This window comes from Sapajus apella, unplaced genomic scaffold (assembly GCF_009761245.1).
Source record: "Sapajus apella isolate SASKATOON/1434 unplaced genomic scaffold, GSC_monkey_1.0 scaffold41, whole genome shotgun sequence".
Lineage (NCBI taxonomy): Eukaryota > Metazoa > Chordata > Mammalia > Primates > Cebidae > Sapajus > Sapajus apella.
Genome location: NW_022436981.1, coordinates 1199813 through 1219557, shown reverse-complemented (window position 1 = coordinate 1219557; position 19745 = coordinate 1199813). Strand labels below are relative to the sequence as shown.

At 53.3% G+C, this 19745-nt stretch overlaps 1 protein-coding gene across 1 annotated transcript in view; it reads right to left on the bottom strand.

Moving 5' to 3' along the window:
- The window catches only part of PTK7 (protein tyrosine kinase 7 (inactive)), an 82007-nt gene that overhangs the window by 15762 nt on the left and 46500 nt on the right, over nt 1-19745 (bottom strand). Inside the window, exons 2-15 of the mRNA XM_032299465.1 lie at nt 11995-12282; nt 11432-11534; nt 10839-11029; nt 10598-10748; nt 9133-9281; nt 8611-8877; nt 6150-6283; nt 5862-5997; nt 5608-5727; nt 3450-3599; nt 3187-3337; nt 2966-3093; nt 1360-1563; nt 375-530 (exon numbers count right to left, since the gene is read on the bottom strand). Of these exons, the coding sequence (XP_032155356.1) occupies nt 375-530; nt 1360-1563; nt 2966-3093; nt 3187-3337; nt 3450-3599; nt 5608-5727; nt 5862-5997; nt 6150-6283; nt 8611-8877; nt 9133-9281; nt 10598-10748; nt 10839-11029; nt 11432-11534; nt 11995-12282 (2328 nt within the window). The remainder of the gene's footprint in view (nt 1-374; nt 531-1359; nt 1564-2965; nt 3094-3186; nt 3338-3449; nt 3600-5607; nt 5728-5861; nt 5998-6149; nt 6284-8610; nt 8878-9132; nt 9282-10597; nt 10749-10838; nt 11030-11431; nt 11535-11994; nt 12283-19745) is intronic.

Below are 19745 nucleotides of genomic sequence, written 5' to 3'. Positions count from 1 at the left end.
GGCGAGAGCCACCGCGCCCAGTAAACACGTCTTAACGTATGCTAGGAAAAAATTTAACTACGACAAACCCATTTCTCATGTCTTTTTCCTAGAACAAAGATAACTTAGTTTAGTTTAGTTTTTTTTTTTTTTAAGCAGTCAATTTAAATAAAACATTAAGTAAATAGTACTACAATGGTACACAGGTATGACAAAATCTGTTCGAAGGGCAGTCAGGCCCCAGGGCCACACTGGACTAGATCTCCACCTGTGCTTCCCTCCACCCCTAACATTCTAGGTTTCAGGGACTTCAGAACCACTAGCCCATCCCCAGCCTCAAGACACAGCCAGTGACCTGCAGCTAGGCAGGGGCAGCTGTCGTCAAGGCAACATACCCAGTGTGGTAATAGGCTGCAGGCTGGCCCGCGGGAAGTGCAACTTATCACTTGTGCTGTGGCGTTTATTGGTGGCTGCAGGGCCAGAGCCCAAGCTGGTCAAGGCCACCTCCTCTTGGATCTCTGCTGAGGGCTGCCCGTTCTGCAAAGGACCGCCTGGGAAGAAGGAGCAGAGAGGAGTGTCACAAGGAGACCAGACACACTGGCCACCACGGGGATTTCTGTTCTGTCCCCTGGTCTTCCACTCTTGCCAAATTGGGTCCAATCACATGCTCCACATGAAAGGCTGAGCCCGAATGATGAAATGATGGGGCTAGGGCTGGGTGGGGGAGGGATGGGCATCCGCCAGGGTATGACCACTTAGTGATGCAGCTGATTATGACCTCTGACATGGAATCAACTGCAGATGTCTAATCTGAACTGCTGGCCCTTGAACACCATAGCTACAATAAGGATTTTTTGCTTTCATGGGGCCTCCTATTGGCCAAAGCCCTAAACAGGCACGAAGGGAAAAATCACAATAATGGAGACCCAACCCCTGCTCCTGAACACCTGAGCAGATAGGAGAGACCCAGCAATGACCTCAGGGGGCCACCAGTCCAGGGAAGTGGGGATAGGAGAAGGGAAGCAAACAGAAAGACTGCCCTTGGGGGAACTCTAAGCTCATGGGGGACACAAAGCGAGCAACAGCAACATGTATACATAATGACATCTGTGGCTTCGTGCTTGGAGGAGGAAACAGCAGGGAATCATAGGAAGCTGGTCCAAGGAGCTCCAATGAAGAGGTCTCAAGCCAGGTTGCTCAGAAGCCCAGTCCCTGGGAATCTGTCAACTCCAGGCTTCCCGCTAGGGGTGGGGCAGCCCCAGGTCCAAGGCCCAGCACCAACCACCCGTTTCCAGAGTCCTGGTGCTCTCCCCTCCGTGGCCGCAGGAGGGCGCTCAGCTCCCGCCCACGGGCACCACCTCCCCATCCAGGGCCCCTCACCGTTGAGGCACTCCATCTCTGGCTCCTCGCCCTCAGGCTGCTTCTGCAGCCGCTTGGCTTTGCAGCGCTTCTTGCAGTAGAACATGAGGCCCAGCACGGCAATGATGTACGCCACAGCAGCACCCACCGACAGCCCAATGGTCTGGATCATCTTGTAGGGGGGAGGGCTGCCAGGGCCCTCCGACTCCTCCGGCACCGGCTTGTCTGAGAGACATACGGATGGGTCTGGGCAGGGGCTGCTAAGCAAGCCAAGCCCTGCTTCTCCATTAACTCCTCCCAACCCCATCCACGGGACAACTTCACAGATGGCCCGGGAGGGTCGCCACCTTTACTGGCTTTAATAAGGGCCAGCAGGTCCTCATGCCCCACCAAGGTCACAGGAAGACTCTGAGGAAGATGAGGCCAGGGATTCCCAAGCTGGCTGTGCATCAGAAGCCAAGACAGGTGATATGGCGCATACCTGTCAGGGAGCTGCCATAAACCCAGACTATTTGTTAAGACGCTTCCTGGCCAGGTACGCCTGTAATCCTCACACTTTAGGAGGCCAACGTGGGCAGATCATGAGGTCAGGAGTTCGAGACCAGCCTGACCAACATGATGAAACCCAGTCTCTACTAAAAAATACAAAAATTAGCTGGGCGTGGTAGCGCTCGCCTGTAATCCCAGCTACTTGGGAGGCTGAGGCAGGAGAATCACTTGAACCCAGGAGGCGGAGGTTGCAGTGAGCCAAGATCGTGCTGTTGCACTCCAGCTTGGGCAACAGAGTGAGACTCCGTGTCAAAAAAAGAAGCTTCCTAAGTGACTTGATAATGTGAGCCAGGAGGCCCGGGAGAGCAGCACTGGGGAGCTTCAGGTTTAGAATTCCAGGTACTGCCTGGCACAGGGCAGGTTTTTCAATAAACAGATCTATAGAAGGGATCTGCTGGTCTAGGGGCCTTTCAATGGCCCACAGGGAGGGGTCTCAGGGGTCATTAGGGGAATGAAGGGACAGAGACCATGCAGGATCCCCCACTTGCCACACACACCCCAGTGGCTCCCACCAAGGGGCCTCCTCACTTCGTTTTTATCCGTTTAAACTTTCACATTATATTTTGTCTAGATAAAGAACTCTGCTGCTAAACCAAGAAAGTTTGAGAGCTTCTCATTTAAACCACCTCCACCTGTGAATGCAGAAACAAGACCTCGGAGGAGAAATAAGTCCCCCAGGGGCACAGAGCTAAGTGCAGGGCCTTTTACCTGACCCATCATCCTCTCTGGGCCTTCTGGAGAAAAGAACCTTGTCCTGCTGCATTCTGACCCGGTCCTCCTCCCCACCCTCCCCGAGATACGTGTGGCTGCTGCAGGAGACCCGGAAGGAAGCACACCACCACCCCCAGCAACACACACACACCCCCACTGGCCGTGGGATGCTACGTAAACGACAGCCTGGCTCTGAGCAAGGACTCTGACTGTACCTTGGCAGGGTGAAAAAGACACAGCCGAATCCCTCCCCTGCCACAAAAATGGCTTCTGTGCCATGTTCTGTACACAGGGGCTGGTTGAGTACAAGGTGACAAATGTCCGGGTCTGCCACTACCTGTGCAGGACACCCCACCCCAGCCCATACCCACGACATAGAGGGGGGCCTCCGTGTGCTTTATGTTGCAGCTGTTCCCCGCGATGCAGGTGTAGCGGCCTGAGTCCTCTGGGGCCACGTCATGAATCACCAGGGAGCCATTCTGGAAGATGTGCATCCTTCGGGGGAGAAGCCACAGCGCTAGCCGGCCAGCAGGCAGAGGGGGCTGCAGGAGAGGAGGGGCAAGGGGTGTGGAAGGGGGATGGCCTTACCTGGGTCCCAGCTTGGTGGGGTCCAGGATGCGGTCCTTGCCCTTCCACTGGATCAGTGGCTTAGGGTCCCCCTGGGCCTCGCACTGCAGCAGGGCTGTGTGGCCCTGGTACACAGTCGTGCGCTCTGGCTCCACTTTGAAGGTGATAAAAACTGGATGGAAAGAGACCAGCGAGGGGCAGGGAGGGGTGAGCCAAGGGGATGGCTGGGTACAGGATGCTGCCCCAAAGGGCTGCCCAGCTCCAGGGCCCTGCCACGGTCGCACCTGCCACGGTGAGCTGGACGTGGGCACGAATCTGGCCCTGTGGCCCGTTGGAGGCAATGCAAGTATAGTTGCCAGCGTCATCTCGAGTCACCCGGGCAAAGTGCAGGGTCCCGGCGTTGTCTGTCACCCACTCTGGGAGGCTGCTCCCATCTGCAGGGGTAACAAAGGGAAATTATGGGAAGGACCAGAGTTACACGGATGGCTGGCAATGCCATCAGCCCCTCACCTCTACTCAAAAACACGCCGTTGCTCCTGACCACCCAGAGGCAAAGTTCAAACCCCTGAGCCAGGTGTTGAAAGCCCCCATTATTTACACCTCTTCCAATTCTTCACTCTCACCTCCTCCTCCTCCTACTGCCCTGTGTGACATCCCACTTCCGCCAAACCGGACTCTGCTTGGGCCCAGAATCTGCCCTGTCCCTGCCCCGCCGCCTGTCACTCCTCCTTCCTCAAGCCCATTCCTGCTCTTTGCCATCCCAGGCTGTGGATCCATTTTGAGTCTCAGCTCTCCGGGAAAAGTTCCCCCAGACCTGAGTAGCGGGAGCCTACTTCCTCCTCAGAATCTACAACTCTACACTCTTACTCTAGGTGGAAATGTCTAAATTGGTCCAACCTTTTAAAAAACAATTTGGCAACTCGCAGTGAGGGCTATAAAAATGTTCATACCCTTTCATGCACAGTTATTCCATTTCTGGGAATCTTTCCCAAAGGAAATGAACCTAAATCCAGAAAAAAAACTTTGGCTTAAAGTTGTTTATTGTAGCAATTAAAAAAAAGGGGGTGGGTAGGTGGTTAACAACCCAAATCTCTTAACATTTAAGGAATAGTTAAGTAAATTACAGTGAATTCAATCGCTGAAACATTGTTAGGATGATCAAAAAGAATATTCATGCAGAATGTATAAGGAAATGGGGAAACGGTCAGGTATGGTGGCTCATGCCTGTAATCCCAGAACTTTGGGAGGCCGAGGCAGGGGGATCACCTGAGATCGGGAGTTCGAGACCAGCCTGTCCAACATGGTGAAACCCCATCTCTACTAAAAAAAAAAAAAAAAAAAAAAAAAAAAATTAGCCAGGTGTGGTGGCATTCGCCTGTAGTCCCAGCTATTCAGGAGGCTGAGGCATGAGAATTGCTTGAACCTGGGAGGCGGAGATTGCAGTGAGCCAAGATCGTGCCACTACGCTCCAGCCTGGGTGACAGAGTGAGACTCTGTCTAAAAAAAAAAAAAAAAAAAAAAGATATGGGGAAATGTTTGACAATGTTAAGTAAAAGGGTATAAGATTACACCATTATTAAAACATAAACATAAATAATTTTTAAAAATATTTTAAAAGCTACATAGTTAAGTATTGTCTACTTTTATAATAAGCATGTCTTCAGGCGTGCACCACCATGCCTGGCTAATTTTTTAATTTTTTTGTAGAGACCAGGTCTCCCTGTGTTGCCAAGGCTGGTCTCGAACTCCTGGGCTCAAGCGATCCTCCTGCCTCAGCCTCCCAAAGTGGAGGACTGTGCATTTTTTCTCGCGATATTTTCTAAAGGAGTCCATGTAACTTTTTTCTTTCTTTTTTTTTTGAGTCAGAGTCTCACTCTGTCACCCAGGCTGCAGTATAGTGCTATGATCTTGGCTCACTGCAGGCTCTGCCTCTTGGGTGCAAACAATTCTCCTGCTTCAGCCTCCCAAGTAGCTGGGATTGCAAACATGTGCCACCACACCTGGCTAACTTTTGCATTTTTAGTAGAGGTGGGGTTTCGCCATGTTGGCCAAGCTGGTCTCAACTCCTGGTCTCAAGTGACCCCCTCACCTCACCTCCCAAAGTGCTGGGATTACAGGTGTCAGCCACTATGCCCAGCCTCCATGTAATTTTTATGTTGGAAAAATAAACTATTTTGGCAGGTGGGAAGAAAGGGCTTTACAGCACTGTCTGGACCAGTCCAGTCACTTGCTGCCTTGAGTCGTCTTCCACGTTGTCCAACGCTGCAAGCTGACCTCTTCTGTGTCTGGCTTTTTCCTTTCTAAACTATAAATCAGCCCTGCATTGCTTGTCACATCTCCACATTTCCCGGCACAATGTGGGGCACCCAGCTGGCCCTCAGGCATGCATCTCATCAGTGGACTGCCCTTCCTGTCCCCACCCTATGCCGGCACTGTACCCACCTGCCCGTACCCACTTAATAGTGGGCTTCTCTCGGCCTGTGGCTGAGCAGGGCACTGTGGCCTCCTTGTCAAACTCCATGCACTGCTGCGGCTGGGGTGGTGGTGTGAACTTGAGCTTCTCTGTCTCAGCAGAGGGTGGGTGGAAAGAGGAGGAATTGAGGCCGCTGGAGAGGCCAGGGCCAAGCCTGCCACTCTGTCCCCTTTCCTCTCCTGCCTAACCAGGAAGGGTGCTCCCCCAAGACATGCTGGCTCACCCAGCACTTGCACACGGGCTTGGGCCTCGATGCTGCCGGCGGGGGTGCTGCTCACACAACGGTACCACGTCCCATCGTACACCTCCACGTTGTTGATGCGCAAGGTCCCATTCTTGGAGACCTCGAACCGTGAGTCCTGCAGCACAGGTGAGAGGCCTCAAAGCCTGAACCCACACCCACCTCTCCCTGGAGGCCACCTCCAGGGAAAGAGCGCTGTGGAGGTGAGCACAGAAGAGGGCAGGTGGAGGGAGGCCCCCGCCCACCGATAGCAACAGTCTTCTGTCTCACCTCAGAGATAAGCATCTGGTTTCTGTACCAGACAACTGTGGGTTTGGGTGTGGCCTGGGTCAGGCAGTGCAAGTAGCCGGGTTTGCCCTCTTCCAGCTGGCTGTCTTGGGGCTTCTTCAGCCATGTGGGCACAGCTAGACGGACAGGGAGGAAACAGTGAATGCTGCTTCACAGGTCTCCAAAGCCAAAGGACCCAGCTCCAAGAAATTCTAATACCATTCTGGGCCCTGAGTTCAGAAGCCCCATGCTGCTTAGAAGGCAGGAGTTTTCCTTTAAGGAAGACCCAGGTGCCAGCACGTTGTTTTTTCCCTCTGAGACAGGTTCTCACTCTGCCACCCAGGCTGAGGTACAGTGACCCAATTACGGCTCACTACAGCCTCGAACTCCTAGGCTCAAGTGATTCTCCCACCTCAGCCTCCCAAACAGCTGGGACCACAGGCATGCACCATAACACTCAGCTATTTTTTTTAAAATTTTTTTGTAGAGATGGGGTCTTGCTATGTTACCCAGGATGGTCTCGAACTCATGGCCTCAAGCTGTCCTCCCTCCTTGGCCTCCCAAAGTGCTGAGATTATAGGCATGAGCCACCACACCTTTTGAAAGCTATCTTAGTTAATTGTCACATTAATTAACTTAGTTAACATTATCTTAGTTATAAGCCCCCATGGTAGACAGGGAGTGGTGGCTCCTGCCTGAAATCCCAGCACTTTGGGAGGCTGAGCAGGGAGGATTGCTGTGAGCCACTGAACTCTAGCCTGGGCAGCAGAGTGAGACCTCCATCTCTAAAAAAACAAAAAATAAACCCCCCGAGGTATGTATTCCAACACCCATTTTACAGCTAAGGAAACAGATGTTAAAAGAAGTAATGGTGGCCAGACGTGGTGGCTCATGCTTGTAATCCCAGAACTTTGGGAGGCCAAGGCAGGCGGATCACTTGAGATCAGGAGTCTGAGACCAGCCTGGCCAACATGGTAAAACACTGCCTCTACTAAAAATACAAAAATTAGCCGGGTGTGGTGGCACACATCTCTAATCCTAGCTATTCGGGAGGCTTAGGTGTGAGAATCGCTTGAATCTGGGAAGCGAAGGTTGCAGTGAGCCAAGATGACATCACTGCACTCCAGCCTGGGTGACAGAGAAAGACTCCATCTCAAATTAAAACAAACAGAAAGAAAGAAAGAAAGAAAGAAAAAGTATCCCCAATGAAAGCAGGTGATTCTTAGCCCTTGACTGGAGGAAGGCTTGACCATGAGTCTTGCCTTTGTGCCTGCACAGAGTGTCCTGAGCACCCGTTACAGGTGCTTCCCACCCGAATCATGTGCCTGAGCATAGGCCCCTGTCTTCTGAGATTTCAGTATCCTACTGGGGATACTAGCAACTCAACTTCACATTTACAAAGCCACTTTCATAGTCAAATCTTTTTGCAAATTTACCCACTCGGAAAGATGTTAGTAATATAAAGGTAAGTGGAAGAAGCAGATTGCAAAACAGTTTGCATATGTGTGTGTGTCTCCGTGTGCATATTATGGTTTTTACTGTGTATCCTTTTAAACTACCACAAAAGGTTTAGAACAAGGCATGGTACAAAGAAACAAGTAAACAAATAAATCCCTATGCCTGCGGTAAGGCTATAAAAGGTTTACCATGTGTACTTGCAGTCATATTTCTTGCTTTTCTCCCCCCTTTTTTCATAAGTAATGTTTAGTAAAGAAATTTGAAGGCCGAGCGCGGTGGCTCAAGCCTGTAATCCCAGCACTGTGGGAGGCCGAGGCGGGTGGATCACGAGGTCAAGAGATCGAGACCATCCTGGTCAACATGGTGAAACCCCGTCTCTACTAAAACTACAAAAAATTAGCTGGGCATGGTGGCGCGTGCCTGTAATCCCAGCGACTCAGGAGGCTGGGGCAGGAGAATTGCCTGAACCCAGGAAGCGGAGGTTGCGGTGAGCCGAGATCGCGCCATTGCACTCCAGCCTGGGCAACAAGAGCGAAACTCCACCTCAAAAAAAAAAAAAAAAAAAAAAAGAAATTTGAAAAGTATAACAAACTAAAACTAATTAAAAATCACCTATAATTTTTTCCACAATTACCTCCCCAAAAAGAAAAAGAAATCATTTTCATCTACTTCATTTCACCTTTCCAACGACCTTATGGGGTAGGTAGTAGATTACTGGCTCCATTTTACAGACGAGGAGACCGAACCCTAGTAGGGTGGGTCACTCTGTGCATTGGAAGCATAGTGGGACCCGGGTCTCTAGGCTCTTTCCTCTGGTGCACCCACCCGAGCCCCTGTGCTTGGCTCTCCACTGTCTACTCCAACTCCTGGTAATGAATCGATTCTCAAACCCACAGGGCCCAGAACTGGGAGGGCCTCCGGTGAGCACCAGGGAAGCCTCTGTCCATCACACCAAGACCTGGGTTCCCCTCCACCCCTCCTTGGCCTTCAGGGCAAAGGTGCTCACTGGCCACAGTGATGTTGATATCCTGTCTCCGTTGACCAGCCAGGTTGGCCGCGTGGCAGGTGTAGATACCAGCATCGCTTTCGGCGATACTGGTCAACACCAGCTCGTGACCCTTCTGGTAGACCCTGCCATGGGTGGGCAGTCGGACTCCCGCGTGCTCCCACCACACACTGGGCTCTGGCAGACCCTTGGGGGGAAGGCAGGTCACACGCTCCTCGCTGCCAGCTGTGAACACCCGTGGCTCAAATAGTGGCATGTCTTCAATCTCTGAAAGGATATAAGTGGGAGGAACAGCCTGATTATTGTGGGTCTCAGGGTACATGATGTTCTCCCACAGCAAGCCTAGGCCCTTTCCCAGCACAAACCCTCCCCTGCAGCCCCCTGCACCTCTTCTTCCTACCCCCAGCATCCTTTTCTTCCCCTGCTCTCTAAGCTGCTGACTAAAAACAGAAGTCTAAATCTCTAAGTGCCAATAATATTAAAGGCAGCCCCCATGGCAGAACCCCAGAGCCAGAAACTCACCTGCTAGATGAAGTGTGGCCTCCAGGATGACAGGTGGGCCCCTCTGCCCCTGGCCGATGCAGCGGTAGACCCCTGCATTGCGTGGCCGGACCTGGGTCAGCAGCAGGGAGCCGTTGGCAAACACTGTGGCTCTGCGGAGGTGTGGGGGTCTGCAGAGGGGAGAGTACCATTTGGAAAAAGCGGCCAATAGGCCTACTTCTGCAAAAGTCGGAAATGGAGGAAGGAATTGACCAGGAACAGGGCAGAGAGGAGGAACTGACACTCCACACTGGTGTGTGTGCCTGAATAGGCTTGCTCAGGTGCACGTCCAGGTGTGTGTTCCAGCAGAGATCAGCTCTGGAAGTGATGAGGCAAATGGCAGTGCAGGTGAGAGACACAGTGACGTGGTTTGACTGTGCCCCCACTCAAATCTCATCTTAAATTGTAGCTCCCATAATTCCCATGTGTTGTGGGAGGGACCCAGTGGGAAGTAACTGAATCATGGGGGCAAGTCTTTCCCCTCCTTTTCTCACGATAGTGAATAAGTTTCACAAGATTGGATGGTTTTAAAAAGAGGCATTCCCCTGCACAAGCTCTCTTTCCTTTTGTCTGCTGCCATCCACGTAAGATGTGACTTGCTCCTCCTTGCCTTCTGCCATGATTGTGAGGCTGGCCCAGCCATGTGGAACTATAAGTCCGATTAAACCTCTTTCTTTTGTAAGTTGCCCAGTCTCGGGTATGTCTTTATCAGCGGTGTGAAAACAGACTAATACACAAAGTAACCCCCATGTGTAACTGTCAAGACAGGGGAGCCACCTTCCCGCAGGGCCAGGCTGATAGGGCACCGAGCCCTAGGGTCAGAAACCCCTCAGCCACACCAGATGGGCTATGGATGATGTTCTCAGGGCTGAAGCCAAGTGGCATCCAAGCCTCTAGCCTAGGAAGCCACACGCCCAAGGACCAGGGTCATGCCCAACACTGCAAAGGTGTTCTATGCTCTCCTAGGGTCCAGGCAAGAACAGAAGTCCCTGTAGTGGGGCTGGAACCTTCTAGGGGTGTTTGCTTCCTCCAGAAAGTGTATGTTTCTGTGTGTGTATGAGAGAGAGAAATGTCTGCCACACTGGATCGTGCTATCTAGACTATGACTGCCTGAACACCTAGGTCACTTGTGCCTCTCTCATCCCTGGGGTCTCTACCCTTCCATCCTAGAAGACCCACGTGGGCGGTGGAGAGATAGAAGTGGAACCACCACTAGCTCAGAGTGCCTTTGTGCAAACTGGAAAAGGGCTCTTCCTAGAGACTCTTCCTAGAGACTCTTCCCTTTGTTAGACTCATTTTGTAACAGCGAAACATTTGAGTGTGTCTGTTGGAAATTTGAAGAATACGCGTACAAATCTGTGATGTCTGTGATATGAACCGCACCTGCTTCTAGAGAACGCACGTGTGTGGTGCACGGTACTGGAAGGCTCCTGGCCAGATGACTTACCGGCTGCGGTTAGTGATGGGAGTATCGCCCTCAAAGACCCACTGCAGGCTTGGGAGTGGCTGGGCTGAGAACTGGCAATGAAACATGGCCTCCTCGTTCCTCGCTACCACCACGTCCTGGGGTGCCAGTACCACCCTGGCAAAGCTTTCATCTGGAGAGGGAAAGATAGGGGAGCGAGCAGGCTGGGTGGCGAGGCCCTCCTGTCCTCACCTCATCCCTTCCGCCCCGACCCCAGGCTCACCAGCAATGCTCAAGGTGAAGTTCTGGCTGCTGCACGCTTGGCCAAAAGCATTGTGAGCACAGCAGGAATAGAGGCCACTGTGCTCAGGACCAGCTGGCCGGAGCGTCAGGTTCCGCTCCTTGCTGCTGACTGTGTGGTTGCTCTGACCATCAGAAAGGGGGCTCCCATCTCGGAACCACTGGTAGGTGGGCCTGCAGGGCAGACACAGTCAGCAGTGGGGGAGGGGGTACTCAGTGGCCAGTGAAGAGGATACAGAATCAGAGGGTCAGGGCTAGACCTTTCAGTTTATACATGGAGAAATGAGACCTGGGGAGGGGAAGGGACTTGCATAAGGGCACACAGTAATTCTGATTCAGGGGCAGAAACTAGTTGAGATTAGATCTCAGCTCTATACACAATGTGGCCCCCTCTTCAGGTCACCAGGGGCCAGCATAGGGCAACATCTGGGCGGGGGAGCGGGGGTGAAGAGCACCGTGGTGGTGGAAGGAGTGGTCACAGAATGGAGCGAGGTGACATCTGCATAGAGTCCAGGATTTGGGGAGACATCCCTGTCTGGAATAACCCTCTCCAACCCCACCTCCTTGACTCCTTACCGAGGGTGCCCATCAATGTGACAACGAAGTGTGACCTGGGTCTGTGGCTGGATCTCAGCTTCTGAGGCTGGGTGCTTCAGGACCACAGGACCTGCCTCGATCCCTGTAGCAGAGGCCACGGTTGCAGTGAGGGGCAGAGCAGGATAAGGGTGGGAAAGCAGAGGGCAAAGAGGACAGGCAGGAAGCCATGGAACCTCGAGGCTCTGTGCCAAGAGACACAGGGAAGTCCTGGAGGCTGAGGCTGGGGCTGCAGGTACCAGATACTATGTGCCTGCCTGGTCCCTGGCAGGTCAAGCCTGACCCTTGGCCAGGTGCTCAGATGCCCTTTCCATTTGCACAAGCATCCAGCAGATAAATGGGCCCCAGACTCGAAGGAAAACATTTTTGAGAAAAATATAACTTTTAATTTCCTCTTATCCACATGAGCAGAAAGAGTTGATAATAAATGCCTTCTGCCTGCCCTATTTAACTGGAAATGGGAGAAGCTGAGGCAAGGGAGCGGTCCCCCAGCGCTCATAGTTGAGGGTCTGACGGGAGACTGGGCACAGCCTCCTGGCTCTCACATTTGATGTTGAAGGAGGCATTGGCGCTGCGGGCTTCTTCGCCAGTGACATCATCCCGAGCCACACACTGGAAGGTGCCAGAGTCCTGCAGCCGGTCCACAGCTGCAAAGCTCAGGCTGCTGCCCTGGGCGAAACGCCGCTCCGTGTCCTGGACAGGTGCCCCATCAAGCAGCCAGTATACATGCACTGGGCCCGGAGCCTCGACCTCGCAGCGAAGCAGCGCCCGGCGCCCCTGCAGTGCATCCTGGGAGGACGGCTGCTTGATGAAGACGATGGCCGCCTGGGTACCTGTAGATGGGGACAGGGGAGAGTCAGGGTCAAGGGGAGCTGCAGCCTCTGTCCTAACACAGGTACACAGGAGGCAAGGGGCTGTGTACACAAGAGGCGTCCAATAAGTGCAGCTGTGAAGAATCTGATGCCACAATTCCAAGAGTCCCCTGAGGAACTTTTTTTTTTTGAGATGAAGTGTCGCTCTTATCGCCCAGGCTGGAGTACAGTGGCGCAATCTCAGCTCACTGCAACCTCCACCTCCAAGGTTCAAGTGATTCTCCTGCCTCGGCCTCCCAAGTAGCTGGGATTATAGGCATAAGCCACCACACCTGGCTAATTTTTGTATTTTTAGTAGAGACAGAGTTTCACCATGTTGGCCAGGCTGGTCTCAAACCCCTGACCTCAGGTGATCTGCCTGCCTCTGCCTCCCAAAGTGCTAGGATTACATATGTGAGCCACCATGCCCAGCCCCCGGAAGAATTTTTCAACTGTGCTGAGTACTCTGTAGGATACAAAGACACAGTAGCCTCTCCTCAAGAGGCCTCAAGACTAGAGGGGCACATAGGACACAGTTATAGTCATGTAAATGCCAAATGAATGGGGTGAGCAGGCAGTAGTGACTCTGGAGCACAAAGGAAGAAGGGATCGTGGGGGCTGGCTGAACAGAGAGGCTTCCTAGAGGAAGAGAGCCTGGGCCTGCAGGATCAGATCACAGGAGGTTTTGATGCCTGGCTGAGGAGCAGGCTACCTTCCCCACCATCCAGACTCAGGAGGTTCAGCAAAGTTAAATGATGACCCAAACAGTACCTTGGAAAAATGGCTTCACTCGCACCCCTTGATGGTGCCAGCATCAGAGGTGGCCACAGACTGGGGATGCTTTGAATCTCACCCACAAATGCTCTGCAGCCCAACATTCCCCAGACACTTCTTTGGGAAAACCCACCCCATTACCGGAGAAGCCAATATTCTCTAGAAACCTGGGCTATTGCCAAGGACCAGCCAAAGGCCATGCCATGTCCTGCTCTCTAGCCCTGAGAATCCATCTGTGGCCAAGGCCAGTTTCTCTGTGTTAAGAGGTGAGCCAAGTTGTTTCAGATTTCCACTTGAAGCCTTTCCCTCTCCTGCACTGTTATAGTTCAGCTCCGGCCAGGGGCATGCCCTGGACAAGAGGGGTCCTGCAACCAAAGGTGGAACTGCAGTCAATGGGAACAAAGAGGAAGAAGCCTGCACTGCACGGCAGATGGGTTAGGGAGGCAGAGGGCAGAGCCAGGCAGGTGGGTGGCATGGTTACGACAGTGGCAGGAGCAACACACTGGACTTTGTTCCTGGCCCGTGTGGGCGCCTTACAGAGGCCTGGAGCCACTGGGCCTTGCACACAGAAGAGGACTCCCATCCACCATCCCCCATCCCCCACTCCCCACCCCCGGAAGAAGAAACGAGCCACTTGGGACTACTACACGCAGCAGCAGGCTCTGCCTTGGGCCAAACTGGCTGGGCAAGGGCAGGAAGGGACTAACAGGGTTTTTTCCATCCCTTTCCAAACCACTGGAAACTAATCTTGGCCCAGAGAGCCCCTTCCAAGTCCCTGGAGGTGGGGTTCTGTTCTTGAGGGGACGAGAATCAGTCTCCTCATAAAGTCAGTGTCAAGACAATTCCAGGATCCCCTAGGCTGCGTCCAGATGAGAGGCTGCCCCTGGGGTTGGCCCATCTCCCAACATCCTCAGCGGTGCCAGCCCTCATCTCCTGACACAAAACACAGCCATGGAGCTGGAAGCAGCTCAGAGCAGCCCATTACTTCCCAGTGTGGCACTGTTGGCTCTTCTGGGTGGCACTGTTGGTTCTCTGGGTGGCCTATCCCACCCACTGCGCAAGACGACAAACCTGCCCTCCCGGCACTGCTGAACACCCATCACTGTGACAATCCAAACACACCCCTCCACATTTCCAAATGATGCACAAGAATAGGGCTCTGCCCTTCCTCGTCACTGTGCTACAGATGCGTAAACTCAGGTCCAGGCACATGAAAGAATCTGCCCAAGATCAAATAGCTCACGTGCGGCAGAGCCAGGACCATGACCCACAGAAACCAACCCTATGCAGTTCCCAGCCCTGCTCAGGGACTCAGAAACAATCCTAGAAGTATCTGATCCTACCATGAGGAGTCACATTCCCCACTGCCAGGTAGCGGGGTGGACATGCCTCTTGCAGACAATGCCAGGCACACAAAGGCACCAGCAAGCACTGCCTGAACTGAAGTGACCTCAAAGGAAGTGTGGGGCAAGAACCAGTGCACGGAGTACTTCTGGAGCACCTCTCATGACGCAGGTGGGCAGAATCAGACTGATCCCCAGTGGGCCTCTGCAAATATGACTCACCAAAATCCTAGGACCTTTCTCTTTTTTTTGTGAGCTGGAGTGTTACTCTGCCACCCAGGCTGGAATGCAGTGGTGCAATCTCAGCTCATGGCAACCTCCGCCTCCTGGGTTTAAGTGATTCTCATGCCTTAGCCTCCGGAGTAACTGGGATTACAAGTACACACCACCATGCCCAGCTAATTTTTGTACTATTTGTGGAGACAGGGTTTCACCATGTTGGCCAGGTTGGTCTCAAACTCCTGACCTCAAGTGATCCACCTGCCCCAGCCTCCCAAAATGCTGGAATTACAGGCATGAGCTACGGCAATCTACCCAAAATCCTAGAGCCTTTGACCCAGAACTCTAGGAGGTCCATCAAAGACCAAAGAGAGATCACCTGCCCTCGAGGTGTGGGCAAGCCCCCGCTCAGCTTCTGCAGACATGGTGGGGAGCCAGGAGTCTTGCCCACACAGAGAAGCCGTTAAGGGGCTGGAATCAGACAGGCTGGGCTCAAATCCTGACTGTTACACTCAGTGTCTGACCTTGGGCAAGTAACGCAGACTCTGTCTCAGTTTCCTCTGCCTCTTTCACAAGGCTGTCAGGAGTTGTAAACCTGGAAACACACATGAAGTGCCTTGCAAAGGGTTCACCTTCAGTAAATGGCAGATACTGTTAAATATTCTCATGATCACCCTTCCTGCTCAAGGACTCAAATTCTAAGAAGATTAGAAAGCTCCCCACTTGCCAAGCCCCAGGGCCACTCCCAGACCCTGAACAGGAGAGAAGCCACCACAGCAGAGAGGTCTGAAGGGAATAATCAGGAGGCGAGTGGGATGGAGGGGAAGGGGCCCTGGGCTTACAGGAACCACAGACCACCTGCCACAGAAACCCAAGCTGGGAGAAGAGACAGCGTGACTCAGAGAGACCCCAGCTCAGCCTCGGCCACCCCCAGCTCAACCTCCAGCACCCACTCCCGGGGCTGGGAGCAGGCTGCTCCATAGCTGTGGTAAGAGATGCTGCATTCCCAGACTGCCACTCAGAGCCCCTGTGCCCCAACGATGGGGCCTGGGAAACATCAAAGCCGGCCCCGAGGGGCCCTCTGTCCTGACGTCAGCTCACAGCAGGTCCTGGTTAGTGCTTGGCTGGGACAGACTTTAGATGTTTCAAAAGGCAGAGAATGCAGCTCCCAGGCTGCTCCAAGGATCCAGCCCCTGCTGTTAAGCACTTCGACCATGAGGCTCCTCATACAGGTTGGCCCAGGACTGTGGCACCCGTGTTTGCTCAGAAGGCAGTCTGTGGTGTGCCCAGCCTGGCCATCTGCCCGGCCTGCAGAAGGGGACATTGGTCTGCTGTTTGGTGTTGGGCAATTTTTGAGACAGGGTCTCACTCTGTTGCCCAGGCTGGAGTACAGTGGTGCAATCATGGCTCACTGCAGCCTTGACCTCCAGGGCTCAAGTGATCCTCCCCCCTCAGCCTGCCAGGTAGCTGGGACCTCAGGCGCGGCTAGTTTTTTGTAGAGACAGGGTTTTGCCATGTTGCCCAGGCTGGTCTTGAACTCCTGAGCTCAAGAAATCCTCCCACCTCGGCCTCCAAAGTGTTGATTACAGGCATGAGCCACCACACCCGGCTTTGGTCTGCTGTTTTGTTTTGGGGAAAGGGGCAGCAGACGCAGAAGCAGACAAAGGAGCCCTGGCAGAAAGGTCAGACTCCAAGAAAGGAGCTGGGAAATGAGGTCCTCTGCTCTTGCTTTGTCAGAAGCTTTGCTGATAACAGAAACGGAAGACAGCAATGATGGAAAGAGGGCAGGCGTTTTGGGATTGCGGTGGTACCTGCCTCAAGGGGATGTAGTCACCACCACATTCCCGTCCCCTCGCCCTGACACGAGGATGCCCCCAGGACTGTGGTCTGGGAAAGGTCCTGGGCTTCCCAAGGCTGCCCCCTCTTTCGCTGCCAGGCCACACCAAGCAACCCCCTCCACTGCACACAAACCCCCATGGAGATGCAGGCCACATGACCCCAGAGGCAGCCAGCTCCATGTGTAGCTTTGGGGCTGCCAAACAGCCCTGCCCCCGCTGCTCCCTAGTGACGCTACCTTAGTGTGTCCTCTGCATCCTTCTTCCTGGCTGTGAAATGGGGACAGCAGCCCCACCACCAAGGCTGGGTGGGGGCTAATGGGTTCACATTCGCAAAGCCCACGCACAGCACAAAGCACAGAGGGTGCTGATTCCCCGGTAGGAGCCTGCTGCCCTGGGCTCAGTTGTTGCCCCTCAGCAATGACAGGCGGGCAGGGCCATCTGCCCACACCAGGTGCCGACCCCAACAAAGCCGGAGCTGCAAACACCCAATAAGGACATTTTCCAAGCCATTTCTTTGGCTCCCTAACAGCCATCTATATGCAGACACTTACTCTGCTTGTGTCTCCCATGCCCGCCTTCCGCCCCCATCCCCGCCAGCATCTGGTCTGGTGCCCACCCTCCGTGTTGCTCTCTGGGCTCGGGCCCAGCCAGCCCATGTGTGTATATGTGTGCGTGTATACACACACATAAGTGTAAACACAATTGTTATAGAGAGCAGAGAGCAGCAGGAAGTTTTTCCTAAGTACTCCCACTCTAATTTTGTCTGCTTCGATCCAAGGACCCATCTGGGCCAGTCAACTACTCATCTCTCAGGGGCTAGAAATCCTGGTCTAGGAAACATCCCCAGGACCTATATAGGCCTGTAATCCCAGCACTTTGGGAGGCTGGGGCGGGCAGATCACCAGGTCAGGCGTTTGAGACCAGCCTGGCCAACATGGTGAAATCCCATCTCTACTAAAAATACAAAAATTAGCTGGATGTGGTGGCCCGTGCCTGTAATCCCAGCTACTCAGGAGGCTGAGGCAGGAGAATTGCCTGAACTCAGGAGGCGGAGGTTGCAGTGAACCAGCATTGCGCCACTGTACTCCAGCCTGGGCAACAGAGCAAGACTCCATCTCAAATAAAAAAGAAAATGCCATCCTTCAGATGTCTCAGGACCAGGCTGAGACAGAAAGACCCTGGAAGAACCTAGTTGAAGGACTTGACGCTACCAACCCAGAAGTCCTCCAGGAGTGTGCTCCACAGAGGCAAGGGGGTTTTGCATGGTGGAAGGTGACTGTGTGAATGACCACAGGATCTCTCCCACACCCAAAGTCAACCAGCCACGCATATGTGTCTGACTCTTCCACACCAGCACCACACTAAAGACTCAGTCCTTTGGCTGGGCGAGGTGGCTCATGCCTATAATCGCAACACTTTGGGAGGATGAGAAGGAGCTTTACCTGAGGTCAGGAGTTCGAGACTAGCCTGGCCAACATGGTGAAACCCTATCTCTACTAAAAATACAAAAATTCGCTGGGCATGGTGGCACATGCCTGTAATACCAGCTACTCGGGAGGTCGACACAGGAGAATTGCTTGAACCACTGCACGCCAGCCAGAGCGAGATCCATTTCAAAAAAAGAAAAAGACTCAGTCTCTGGCCTCACAGCCCAGGTCCCTATAGGGCATATCCTGAATGCCAGATGGCCCCTAGAGACCAGGCCAAGGCGGTGGCTCCTGTGGGGCACACACAGACTCCCAAGGGAGAGGTCTGGCAGGTTCCCAAAGTAGGGAGACAACACCAGGCCACAGGGCAAGAGAAGCAGCCCGGGGGCTCCCTGACCCACAGAGGACGAACCTCCTCTCAAGTCCCCACCACTTGGAAACTCTGAGGGGGCCAAGCCAGAGGGCCCAGGGAGCCTCCCCAGCCCCTGAAAAGCCTCCCCCTGGGGCCAGGACACTGTACTGCAGACCACATACCTTGAAGATTTGACTGACATACTCTTTTTTTTTTTTTTTTTTTTGAGACGGAGTTTCGATCTTGTTACCCAGGCTGGAGTGCAATGGCGCGATCTCGGCTCACCGCAACCTCCGCCTCCCGGGTTCAGGCAATTCTCCTGCCTCAGCCTCCCGAGTAGCCGGGACTACAGGCACGCGCCACCATGCCCAGCTAATTTTTTGTATTTTTAGTAGAGATGGGGTTTCACCATGTTGACCAGGATGGTCTCGATCTCTTGACCTCGTGATCCACCCGCCTCGGCCTCCCACAGTGCTGGGATCACAGGCTTGAGCCACCGCGCCCGGCCTTGACTGACATACTCTTAATTGCTCTAGAACCACTCCAAAGGTGTGAGGCCCAGAGACTATTTTTTTTTTTTCTTTTTGAAGCAGGGTCTCACTCTGTCGCCCACGCTGAAGTGCAGTGGTGCAATCACAACTCACTGCAGCCTTACCTCCCAGGCCCAAGTAATTTTCCCACCCTCACCCTCCTGAGTAGCTGGGACCACAGGCACGTGCCACCATGCCCAGCTAATTTTAAATTTTGTTTGTAGAAGAGGTTGCTCAGCCTGGTACTGAACTCCTGGGCTGAAGTGATCCTCCTGCCTCAGCCTCTCAAAGTGCTGGGATTACAGGCATGAGCCACCACGCCTGGCCACATTTGTACTGTTCTAAAGAACAATCTCTATTGCTGCAGGAATAAGTCACTTGAGTGAACAGTAAGTCCAGTCATCTCCCTTTCACCCAGGTTGGCAGAAATACAAAATGCTGCAGGGGTATTTGTGACTCCGAGGATTTAGAATGTCTCCCCCGACTACCACCAGTACACTGTATATGGTTTTAGTGCAGGCAACCCAGAGTGATGGTGAGCCCAGAGCATAAGGGCTCAGTGGTCACTGAAGATAGACAAGCTCACTACAAGACGCAGTGAGCTGCAGATCACAAAATTCTGTTCCCCTTCTGTCTTCCCAGGGTCTACAAAAGGCCCCAGGTTCACCAACAGGAGCCCTCCAAAATCCATCCCAGCCCCTGCCCTAATCAGAGCAAGAGGGAGCAGGGCCAGGGACCCTGCTGAGTTTTTCTGTCCTGGGACTTAATATCAGTGTCTGGAGAGGTTCCCACATCCCGATTACGGAAACAGAACAGCATCACCAGGACTGGGACAGAAACAATTTAGCAGAGGCGGGTTCTTACATCCTGGGTGAAAACCACAACTCAGACTTGCCTGTCCCACTCCCAGGAGGCCCTGGAGGGGCAGATTAACCTCTAATGGTAGGAGTAAGGCCTTGGGT